The 13,085-nt window shown below is 37.3% G+C and overlaps 1 protein-coding gene across 7 annotated transcripts in view; it reads right to left on the reverse strand.

Annotated features, from left to right (window-relative positions):
- The window catches only part of GALNT1 (polypeptide N-acetylgalactosaminyltransferase 1), a 130,625-nt gene that overhangs the window by 22,555 nt on the left and 94,985 nt on the right, over positions 1-13,085 (reverse strand). For all 7 annotated transcript variants that reach the window (XM_064379267.1, XM_064379268.1, XM_064379269.1 and 4 more), the window contains 3 exons: positions 12,871-12,988; positions 10,920-11,100; positions 9,924-10,063 (listed from right to left, as the gene is read on the reverse strand). In XM_064379267.1, the coding sequence (XP_064235337.1) occupies positions 9,924-10,063; positions 10,920-11,100; positions 12,871-12,988 (439 nt within the window). The remainder of the gene's footprint in view (positions 1-9,923; positions 10,064-10,919; positions 11,101-12,870; positions 12,989-13,085) is intronic.

Raw genomic sequence — 13,085 nt, forward strand, 5'->3', positions numbered from 1 at the left:
TCAGAGACCCAGATTCAGGCTCCTGGTAGGGCCTGGAGGCACTCCTCCAATGTACAGGGGAAAACTGGAGATTACACTTCTGAAGAGTGCAGCTATGATGTTTGAGTCCCTAAGTGAATTTTACATTAGAGGGCAGAGGATTCTGTTTGGCTCAACAAATATGTGGCTTCTTTGTAGTTGAAGGGACATCTGCTCACCAGGTGGGTTTTTCTATATACTGCCTAGCTAGAGAATAGTTCTCAGAGAATATTCTTCTTTGCTGTGTAGTGATACACATGGACTACGTCATCTATGGGGTGTGTAAGATGTTATCTCAAGGGCATGGAAAACTAGGATGACTCGGGGATAAGTTTCATCCTTTAAGATCCTAGGAAGGAGAGGACCATCTAACAGATTTGTTTGCTGGGAGTTAAATTTGAAGAGCCTTTCGAGGAGATGAAAATGAGGAACAAACATTTTCTATGGATGCTGAATCAAATGTTCAAAATTTTAATTCCAGATAGCTATAAGGCTATATAACCAATTACCAACTTTCTAGTGAGATGTGGAGGGCAGAAATGGTGAAACACATACTTGTTTCAATGTTTACATTGGGATGAAAATAGGTATTTGGGTTGGATATTCAAAATCTGACATTTGAAAAAAAATTTACAACAGTAGAATTTGGAAAATATAGAAGGAAGAGAAAATACATTGAAGAATTGAGGACTGGCTTGTAAGGATGTTCTAGGCAAATGTCTTTTTTGTTGGACTTCTAAAAATGAGTGAGAACCTTCTGATAAAAGGCATTTTGAAGTTCAATCTAAGGATCGAATGGTCCAGATTCTTTCTGTATTCTCCCACTCTTCAGAGGATTTTATCCCATCTCTTGGTGTACACACAGTGTACAGCTAACTGCTCAGTGGTCTTATTATACTACCAATTCCTTGTAGATCACTCCTTTCAAGTTACCTCTTGATGACTCTCTTGGAAAGAGAAAAGCAAGAAATAAGCCTTGCTTGATAACATATTCGGTAGTCATCAGGACATCTAATGGCAACTGAGATTCTAAATTATCAGGAACCCTTAAATAAAAGGCGGATTTCATATGGGAAAAGAAGGGAGCTTTTCTTGGTTGAAGTAGATACTCCTGAGTATCAATATGGTCCTGATGTTCTTAACAAAGTAGGAAGTTATTTATTGACAGGGTGGCTGGGGAATTTGATACGGTACATCCCTGTGAATTACGTTAATTCTAAATTATTTCAGAGTAGAGAGAATTAGAGGGGGCATACATTAGTTACAACATTTGAAAACACTAGATTTGACAAGGCAAATATGGCCACCTCAACTTAAGACCTGAGAAGGAGAAATGGGTGAAATGACAGGGTAGCAGTACATGATACAAACAGCTGGATGACCTCCCGTGTTGGCTGTTTTAAAACAGCAGTGTTAATGTCTCCAGCACCATTAAGTAGAACTTTCTGAGATGTTGGAAATGTCTATATTTGTGCTAATATAGTAGCCACTAGTCATGTATAGCACTGAGCACTTTAAATGTGGCTATTGTGACTGAAGAACTGACCTTTAAATTCTATTTAATTTTAATTAAATTTATTTTCCTTTATTTTATTTTTTGAAACAGTCTTTTGCTCTGTTGTCCAGGCTGGAATGCAGTGGCATGATCTTGGCTCACTGGAACTTCCACCCCCAGGGTTCAAGCAATTCTCGGGCCTCCCAAGTAGCTAGGACTACAGGTGGGTAGAACCACATCCAGCTAATTTTTTGTAATTTTTAGTAGAGACAGGGTTTCAGCATGTTGGCCAGGCTGGTCTCGAACTCCTGATCTCAAGTGATCAACCATGCGTGGCCTAGTTTTAATTACATTCAGTGTAGCCAACACATTGGAGGTGCAGGTCTAGATGCTGACACATAGGAGAAAAATATTCCACCATTTGTGAGGAGCTACTTGTCAATGATGGGAAATATTGCACAACATGCTAATAAACCCAAGTTCTCACCCTTGGCCACCCTATGAAAGCCATGTGCAAAGTGCCCAAGTGTAGTCTGTACTTTCTGAAACAGTGTAAATCCTGGGAGAGCTAAGTGATTTCAAGGGGAAAGAGCAGTGGGTGAATGGTCCTCTTCATAGGAATTGTTTATGGCTGATTAACACATCTTTCCTTATGTTGCCAGGAACGCCACTGAGTCAAGGCAAAAAAATCTAGAAATGATATACAGACTGAAAATATAACGGGTGAAGACCTGTTAGAAGCAGAAACTTTTCTACTTGAATCATAGCAATGTCTGACTCACAGTGTGTGAATATCCATACTTTCAAAGTGTCTGTAGGAGTGAGAGTTTAGGTTGTGGGGACATGCAGACAGGGCTTCATTCCTGACTAGCCATGAGACCTTAGGCAAGTTATTTACTCTAAGATTGTGATTTCAAAAACCATGATCTGAACAACAGCATTTTGCAAGGTGCCCCACTAAAGGTGTTTTATGATCAGGTATGTTTGGGAAATACTAGTTAAATTAATTTAAATAGGTTTCTTTTTTGAAGGACTTCTCAAAGCCTTTTAATATACCATGACTTGGGGGCATGGAGGCAGCAAACCACCTTGCCATGTATGTACCTGTGCAACACTCCTGCATGATCTGCACATGTATCCCAGAACCTGAAGTACAATTTAAAAAAAATACATGACTCTTGGTAGAAGTGGGGTATAAATTAGCACTGCCCAAACATTTTGGCCTCAAAATCTACCTCCTTCTCCCCAGTACCTCACCTTTCTAATTGAGCATCTTCAGGACATCAGAAATCAGTATTATTTACAACACAGAATTGAAAACACTGCTATAAGAACCCTGACTTTCCCATCGGTAAAGCAGGGATAAATCTCTCTCTCTCAGGTTTGTTAAGTGCTCTAAATGAGATAATACATACAGAGGCTCTAGCAGGGACAGACATGTAGTAGGCACACAGTAACCGTTGGTTTTCTTTCCCTTATCCACAGATCCAGCAACTCTTCACTCCCTTTTGGAAGCAGCAACTTAGCTGTACCTGACTGTCACTTTAAAAATACTATTTTTGACATTAGGAATTGTGAATGCACTCATTCTTGGGAAATGGGCAAGAGGTTAGAGCTTAAGTTTCTTAGTTTCTATTAGTCTCCTCCAGAATCAGTATCACCATTAGGGTGGACAGTGTAAGAGCTTTGTTAAAGCATTTTTACAATCTAGTATTAGTGAATATGGATTCACTTATCCATTCTCTGCTCCAAGGGAAATATTGGTTAGATTTGAGAAAGAATATGGACATTAGGGATTAACTGCACAGGCTCTCAAACAAGATGGCTGTGAGGTTAGCCATGTTTTCTAAACCATTTAATTGTGTCTCAATTTACTTATCTGTGAAGTGGGAATAACAGCACAATCCTATAGTGCTGATGTGCGGATGAGTTAATATTCATAAAGCATTCAGATCTGTGCTTGACATAAAGTACATGCTCAGTAAACGTTAGGATTATTAGATTGCCTGGAAAAGCAATTGGTCAGCCCCTAAAACTGACTAAACCAGTAAAGGTCTAGATTGTTTACTTTTTGTTGTTGTTTAGAATACTCAGCTCCTGGGTTGACAACTATCAGATACCACAACAAAACACATTTATTCTGGTCCTACAGGAACTATGAAAGTCAGAGTTAGCTGAAGCCAGATGCTCTAAATTGTATCTATAACCCTAGTCATATTTATACTTTCTGATTTCCCTTTCTGCTCAAAAATCCCATAATTTCAGGTTTCCCTGGACCCTTGAAGCATGACAAGAGATCTATGAAAGGCTAAATTCCTATTGCTAGCAAAGAAAGGTGAAGCTGTGATCAGAAGCATAAGATCCCTGACTGCATGATGGTGGGTACTTAAGAATGCCCTCCAACCTAGAAATGAGACCTTTAACCTGTAGGATGTGGCCTGGTATTAAGGGCGTGCAAGGCTTAAGACCAGCTGCTAAGTTAATAAGGCGATAACAAGCAGGCCACAGAGGGTAAACGCTGTGACTTGCCCAGAAGCCAGCTGGCAAGAGACAGGTAAGACGCAAGCTTGCCTTGGCAGTCATCTGCCATGGGGCAGACAAGTGTTTCTTTGTCGCACGCCTAAACTCTAGCCCAGCTAACAATGCCTAGGCGTTGTCCAAAATTGGGTCAGCGCAAAGGAAAAAAACAGCCCCTAATTTTTTGCTTCTAAAGACAAGCTGCAGTGACTGCTATAAATTTTTCCTTGGTGCACCACTCACCCTGGGCTGGCTTTGACTAGTACAAGGCTACAGCAAAGGAAAACATTTCCATTAATGAGGCATTGGTGAGAATGAAAGGCTCAAGAAACTCAATGGAGCCCTCACTTGTGTGAAAACAAATTCCCTAAATCACAATAAAGTTCAGAGGTAGGGAGCTCAAGTCAATCCTGAAGTAGCCTTAGTAACTGTTAAGGACAAATGCGGAAGTCTGTGCCTGCCCTGGCACTGGAGAAAACACCAGGCCAGATGGCTTCACCAACTCACCACCGTCTGGTTTTCTTCGGTGATCTACTTGCATTCCCTCATCTTACATTTCTATTTTACATTCCTATTCTCTTTCCCCAATTCCCCCTCACCAACACCTTCTTCACTCTCAGCCCATGAACTTGTGTTTAACTGGGGAAACAAGCCACCAGAAGAGAAGTTCCTCACACTCCCACCACAGACTGCTGACTTGCACCACCAAACCTACAGCTGCCCTGCACTTGTTTCCATTCCCTCTACATTCCTCGCTATGACAAGAGATGATCTCTCTTCTTCCCACCCCGAACTGACACCCTCTACTTGTACACAGATTTCATCTCCTATCCACCCAAATACATGACTCCTATAACAGATCCCTCCTTTCTTTTTATTCTGCTACAGAAACACATAAAATTTACCATTTAAACTCTTTTCAAGTGTACAGTTTAGTAGTGTTAAGTATATTCACACTGTTGTGAAAACAATCTCCAGTACTTTTTCATCTTGCAAATGTGAATCTATACCCATGAAGTAATTCTTTTTTACCTCCTTCTCTCAGCACCGGTAACCACCATTCTACTTTCTGTTTCTATGAGTTTGACTATTCTAGGTGCCTCATATAAGGGGAATCATACACTATTTCTCTTTTGGTGACAGTTTTATTATGCTTAATGTAATGTCCTCAAGGTTCATACATGTTTTTTGTAGCATATATCAGAATTTCCTTCCTTTTTAAGGCTGAATAATATTCCATTGTACATTGTATCAAGATTTATAGCAGTAACTCCGTAGCTTGTCTTTAGAACCAAGAATGAGGAGTTGTTTTTTCCTTTGAACTGACCCAATTTTGGACAATGCCTAGCTAGGCATTGCTAGCTGGGCCAGAATGAACAGACATGTGGGCTGCTTCCACTTCTTGGCTATTGTGAATAGTGCTGTTATAAACATATATGTACAAATAACTCTTCAAACCCTGTGTTCATTTCCTCTGGATATATTCCCTGATGTGGAATTGCTGGATTATATCGTAGTTCTATTTTTTGAGCATTTTTTGAGAAACCTCCATACTGTTTTTAAACAGCAGTTTTACCATTTTATATTCCCTCTAACAATGCACAAGGGTTCCAATTTTTCAATATCCTTGCCAACATGTGTCATTGTCTGTTTTTTTGATGGTGGCCATCCTAATGGGTGTTAAGTTGGCTCTTTGTTTTGCATCCTTAAATTTTCTCTTTTGGGTTCCTCATATCAGCACAGTTTTATCTTAATAAATAAAAACCCCTTTAATCCCATATTCTCCTCCAGCTACTACCCATTTCTCTTCTCTCTTTTACAACAAAATTCCTTGCAAGACTTGTACACATTTATCTATGCTTCTTCTTCCATTCTCTCTTGAAAACATTAGGGTTTTTAACAATGTCCATGGGAACTCTCTCGACACTGTGAGACAGGCTACTGACAATATGACCCTAGCCAAATGCAATAACCAATTCTAAGTACTCATCTTCCTCAACTTCTTTGCAGTATTCTATATAGCTGATCACTTCTTTCCTGAAACACGTCTTTCCCTTAGTCTTGGAGACACCACTCTCTAGGTTCTCCTATTTCACTCCCTACTCCTTCTCAATCTTTTTTGCGGATTCCTTCTCATCTCTGTGATTTCTAAACTGTGGCGTTCTCTCTAGCATTGTCCTCGGTCTTCCCTCTCATAGTTACATTTTCTCATCCTCAGGTGACCTCATACAGCTTTGTGGCTTTAAACATCATCAATATGCTGTCAACCTTTAAGCTTACATCTCTTATCACAACCTCGCCCCCAAATGGAATATTCTTAAATGTAAAGACCTATTTACATGTTCACTGGATCTCAAATTTAATATGTCCCAAACTACACCGTTGAATCCCGCCAGCATCTGCTCTTCCTGTAGGCTTTTCCATCTCAGTAATGGCAACTCTAGAGTCAGTGTCTCAAGCTTGACAGAAACCTGACATAATCCTTCACTCTCTTCCTTTCAACAACGCACACCTCTACTCCTGTTTCCATAGAGTTTTTCTCCACATAGCAGACAATCTGATCCTTTTCTAATGGAATTTTGCTGGTATCTCTCTATGGCTTCCATTTGACTCAGAATAAAATGCAAAATGCCAAGTTCTCACTATAACCTATAAGCTTTATATGATGTGATCCTCACTATGTATTTGACCTTAACTTCTACTACTCTCCACCTTGTTCACTCTATTCCAGACAACTGGTCTCCCTGCTGTTTCCGGAACACGCAAAGTACATCATCATCTTAGAAACCTTTATATTTGTTCTTCCCTGTGCCCAGAACACTCTTTCCCTAAAAATTCATATGATCTGCTCATTCGCTTCCTTCAGATCACTGCACAAAATCACCTTGAGAGGACTCTTTCAACTTCCTTACTCTTTCAACTTCCTTAAATAAAACAGCACTACTACCCATGCTCACTAGTCAGTCATTCTCTATCCCTTCTGCCCTTATCACCACCTGACACATTGTGTGCCTTTCATAATCTGGCTTACTCATGGACTGTAAGATCAACAAGAGCAGGATGTTTGTTTTACTTATTGCTGTATTCCTAGTACTTAAAATAGTACTTGTCATATACTAGGTACTATAGTGATGTGTTGAATGAATGAAAGAACTGAAGTGACAGCCTTCTTCAGAGTGGGAGCCACTTTTCCTGAGATTTAATCCTGGATAGGCCTGGTTGTAGTCCTGTTCACACTAATCTTTATTTTGCTGCTATAACTTATAAAAGGAAAGCTTGTTCTTCTATTGATTTCTATCACAAAAAGTTTGGGTTTTTTCCCCCTACTTGGCCATATTTTTTTCTAAAAGCCATCTTATAATTACAAGTTCACAAAGACTTGCAAAGAAGTCTTTTTTAAATATATATATATATACAGATTTTACAGATCCACAATTGCAGATGGTGCAGTCTGTTTAGGAAACATATTACTACAAACAGAATAGGGAAAATCAGACTCCACAGTACACAGCTTATCTCCAGGTGCATCAGCTTAGTGGAAATCAATTTTTAGGCAGAAGGAAAGGGGGGAAAAGAATATTATTTAGACTTATAGGATAGGAAGGAGGAAGGAAGCAAGAGAAGTTAAATGTTAGGTCTATCTGGAGAAAATATCACTATCAAGTCCCCAGATGATCAAACACAAGCTGGAAGAACAGGGCTGTGAGGATAAGGAAGGCTGTCAGTGATTGCTCCTGGCTGCATATCCTTAGGGTCAGTAAACATTTTCTTAAAGGGCTAGAGAGTAAATATTTCAGGCTTAGGTGCAGTCGCCATCCATCTCTGTAGCAACTACTCAACTCTGCTGTTGTAATGCAAAAATAGCCAAGGGTAGTAAGTAAACACATGGGTGTGGCCATGTTCCAATCAAAGTTTATTTACAAAAACAGGCAGCTGCCTGGATTTGGCCTGCAGGCTGTAGTGTGCTAATCTGTGGCAGAGAGGATCCTGTGCCTGTGCTCCTAAAATAACTTTTCCTTTCCCTTCTAGAGCCTTTAAGTAAAGTGATTACAGAGTGAAAAGAAGGATGGATACATCTTTATTACAAGAACTTATGTACAAAAAAGGCCATCTTAACTGCTAAGACTGTCTCAGGAAAAAAATGTGTCAAATTCTAAGCAAAGGAGTTTGAGCCAAGGGTATTATTACAAGGAGGAAGTCATATGTTCTCTGGGGAGGAAGCCATGGGATATAGAAAAGGCTATGTATCTATTACTAGAAAGGCAGACAATAAAAGAAGGGGCTACTAAAGAGATAAAAAAAAAAATCTGATAGTAAATTCTACAAACATGAATATGAGGCTATTCAGAAGAGAACTGTCATATACTCTTTATTAAAAAGACAGTATCTTTCAAACTTTTTTTGATCACAACTCATTTTAAGAAATATATTTTACATCATGACTCAGTAAAAATAAAATTCTTTTATTACAAGCAGTACATTTTAATATATTCATTTCTAGACTACAAAAAACTAGTGGTCATAAACAGCTAAATTGTTTTATAATCCACTACTGAACTGTGCTGAAAATCACTCCCTAGATTTAACAACAAAAAAAAAGGATCTTGGAGAGTTTGAAGATTATTAAGAAAGGATACTTAGGAATCTTTCTGGTCCCAAAGCTTGACATATTATATGATAATGAACAGAAGGAAAAGCACTGTTTCTACATAGGACAAAGCAGTTCAACACTTCTTCAAAACTAGGGGAATAATCGATAGAGTTGCAAATTGGTAAAGTATAAATTAAGGTAGGCTATAATAATTCAAGGACACATATTAAAATGTCTAGGGCAAACATGAAAACAAAAACACAAGAATGACAACTAAGAAGTCAAAAGAAGAGAAGAAACTGAATTAACAAATGGCTTTTGTTTCCTGGGAACTGAAGGGAGGAACATGGATGTACTAAGGCTAGAGGTGAAGACAGCTGTGTCTTCTTCCAAGAGAGGGAAGGTCTCAGGCTTCTGGGAGAATTCTGACTTACAGACTGAATATTCTGAATAAAAAAAAAAGGACCTTGGACTAAAGGCAAGGACCTATTTGGACTCCTACACATGAAGCAGAAGTTTGGCTGGGAGGAAGAATGGATGGCAGCTTACATTATACGAATAGGGTGAAACAGAGCATAAAAAATAGTTCCTATGACCACCATGGTAGTTAGATCCTCCTACAACATGGGCACCCTAGGGATAAAAGACCTAAACTCCAAAGCACAAATAATTTGTGTTAACCAATTATAAGCATTAATAAGCACATTTTTTAAGGTTTCAATAAAATTTGCTGCTGAATTCTAAGAAAAATAATTGAAGGCATCATCCAGAAACAAACATGTTTACCAACATTATTTCAAACTTCACTGACCAAACAAGAGAGATTTACAACTCCCAAAGTAAAATAAACATGTGCTGAAATACAATTTAATATAAATGGCCTTTCACATTTCCTTATCATTCCTTTATAGTTTATCTTGACTTTGTAGTTCCTCGAGCTTTGATTCAGGCTCCTTAACATCAAGACATTAGCTTTAGGAGTATATCATCTGAACTAAATGGGTTAATCTGTTAAAATAATAAGCCTACCAAAGATACTGCTACATTGTAATAAGAGTCCAGCTGTGAAAGCTCAGGGGTAGAACATTCTTACTTTAATAAAATATAACATGAAAAAAATTAGTAAGACTTCAAGTTATGAGGTAGATTCTGTCAACTAACAAAAACTTCCCCACACTTAAAGTTACTATATAATTTTAATATGAAAGTACTTTCCTTGTTAGAAGTTTAATTTCTGTTGTTTTCTTTTAATAAAAAAAGTAAGAACATAATAACCACACAGAATATATATATATTTCTTACCTCTCCTAATGAGAAATAGTGACGTGGAATTTGAGAATCAGGGTAAATATTTTCTAGGTACCAAGAAAAAGGTTTGCATTGTAGTTTGTGTCTTAGACCAACTCTTGATGATATATCTCCATAATCTACCTTTGTAACACCTGTTGAAAGAAATAATTGACTGAATTATTAATGTTGTTTTAGGTAACACACATCTATATATTGAATCTAATGAGCCAGATTACATTTATGTGAGAATGAAATATAAGTGATATGAGATCAGTAAACATCAATATATGTTAAGGCACAAACAAAACCATCAAGATCTATTTTGCTCAAATATTAAACAGAGCTATTGTTTGCAGTCAGGCTTCTCTCACACAACTCACAGAATTGTGAACCCTGCCACTTGACAGTCTTGCAGTAACTAAAAAATAAGATGGACTAGTAACAATGTCAGGCAAACTTACAGCTGATGGAACAACTGTTCCTACAAAAGTTTGAATAGCAGAAAAAAGTTCCTGGAGAGAAGGCCTTTGTGGCATGTTTTGGGCTCTCAGTGGCCTTGTGATACTTGGCGAACGCCTCCTATGAAGGCCTGCTTATAGAGAATACTCATGACCCACTGCAAAAAATAGCAGTTTTGTTATGTTGAATGAAAACTCCAACAATCATGAAAGTCACACAAGCTAGAAAAATGGCTGAAAATTTAATAAGATGAAACTTCACAGGAATAAATATTAAATGTTGCAGTTAGGTTAAAAAAAATAGAGTATCTGTAAAACCTGGGCTAGCAATACTGACCTGGATAATTTATTACTGCTAATTATATATTATTCTAGGCATTCTGCCAAGCACTTTCTATACTGTGTATGAGTTCATTTATTCCTTACAATGACCTTATGAGGTAGGTGTTCACCTCTGCTCAAAGCTTCACTTTTACCCTTCTTATTTCTCCTCCAGGATCAGGGTCAAGAAAGGTACAGTCCTGTATTTCTAATCCAAAACAATGCTAACCTGGAGAAATTATATAGAAGAAATTCTTGAATTCATCCATCCACACTTCTGCAAGTCGTCTGTTATTTTTATTGATAATCTGCCCTGTACCTCCTGGAAACGTGTAAGGTGTAGCTTTCCGAAACACGTGTCCAACATGTGAGCATGTAACAATTTCCAAAGTTCCACCACACTGCCAAATCTGAAAACAGCAGAGATGACTACGTAAGACGTAGCTGGGTAATCAGGAAATGTTCACCATAGTTTTCCAATGGCATTTTTCTTTTCAATTAAATAGGGATCTGGCTTTTGTTTAAACTTAAATGGAACCTACTGTAGTTACTGGTAAAAAGCCTCCAAAGTACCTCCATACTACCAAATCTGAAAATAACAGCAAAGAAGACCATATATGACATTGATAGTTTAAAAAAAAGTGTTGACATCTATTGGGTTCCACAGTTGGAATTTCACAGAATGAGGGGCACATGGTGGGCTCCTGCTGTACGGTTTGGTTACAAAGCCAGTGCTTCCTCAAAAGAAATGTCTCTAATTCTGGGCTCTGATCAAACTAAAAGTTGAAGATTAAAATAAAGAAAACATAAGTTAAAGGCTAAATACAGAAACGACACGAGATCTAGAGCAAGCAGTATTTTTCTAACTGCAGGCCATGATTCCTAAGAGAATCATAAATTCAAACTGATGAATTGCAACCTGTACTTGTTAACAAGGACATACTGTTTCACAAAATGTTTAAATTTTATGTTGTGTGTGTGCATAGTGTATAAAGTATTTATTAATGTGGTCATGGTTAAAAACAACAACCAAACCAAACCTGACCATGGAGTATCCAGCCAGATTCTCATCAGTTCACCCCTCTCCAAATCTGTGTCACTGCCTGTGCGTGAAACAGAACCTAGGAATCTAAACTAGATCCATCGTAAATTCTTCAGTGAGATAATAAAAGCATGTTTTGTTGTCTTTGTTGGAATAAAAACAAAAAAAGGGGCAAAATAAAGATGATCAATTATGGGGCTTACGTCATTAATTTAATGAAATCCTTCTGTTCCTTTCAAAATGCATTCCCCCACCCCTACTAGTTAAAAATCTTGTAACTCTTTACAATTAAAATAACAGTTTGGAAAGTTCTGATTTTGTTAAATATTCAGTGTTCCTACCTTCAAGTTTTCCCAGGAACATAAAGTGTTAGAGCTGAACAGGATCTCCAAGATGATCTGGAGTCCAACCCTCTCTTTGACAAGAAGGCAAAGTGATTCATTGGGAATTAAGTGAGCTCTCTGGTTTAGATTACAGTACAAAGTGATTCATTGGGAATTAAGTGAGCTCGCTGGTTTAGATTACAGTACATGTCAATGTGATTTCCACTTTAATAAGCTATGTCTCCAAAGTTGGTTATTTTCAAAAGTATGCAATGCCATTTAAACGATATATTGATTCTAGTGAACATGAAATGCAAAGACTTTATATGCAGACTGGGTTAAATTAAATTAGAGTCATTTTAGAATTTTTGCATTTTTCTTTTTACTGAAAAATATAAAGCTGGTAAAGTAACTAGGTTTTATATTAAAAAAACAATTTCACACTAGAAACAAAAAGCATATTACAAAATGTGAAATTTATGTTTTTAAGAGCAAAGTACCAAAGTAGCATATTCAAACCACATATTATTTTTTTGAGCTTAAATTACTTCCTTGAAAATAATAAAAAGTTAAAACAACTAGAAAATCTTGTGTAAGTTTTATAGCTGGACTTTAAAGGTAACTGTATTATTTGCTTCAATAGTTTATAATGAACCATTAATACTTTAGTCCATTTTATGGACTGAAGGTTCTGAAGTTACATTAAACTTGTATTAAATTCAATTTTTATTTTTTATGTAAAGATAGCATGAATAATCAAAGCACATCTATACTTGAGGTTAAATAAAAGATTAATTTTTTTGAAGGGAACTTACCCTAAAGGAAATTTCTAGGTTTTCTCCTCCCCAAATATCCATTCCAGCATCATATGTTCCAATTTCCTGAAAGTAATCTCTGTCTATTGAAAAAAGGCCTCCTGCCATGGTAGGTGTTCTGAAATTCAATAATGCTATGCCATTAGCAATTTAAAATTTACAATCAGTTTTTGTTTTCAAGAGCAGTTTCATAACTATTTATAACTACTGAATAA

The sequence above is a fragment of the Aotus nancymaae genome, unplaced genomic scaffold (genome assembly GCF_030222135.1).
Source record: "Aotus nancymaae isolate 86718 unplaced genomic scaffold, 86718_ANA_hifiasm-v0.15.2.pri h1tg000020l, whole genome shotgun sequence".
NCBI classification, from domain to species: domain Eukaryota; kingdom Metazoa; phylum Chordata; class Mammalia; order Primates; family Aotidae; genus Aotus; species Aotus nancymaae.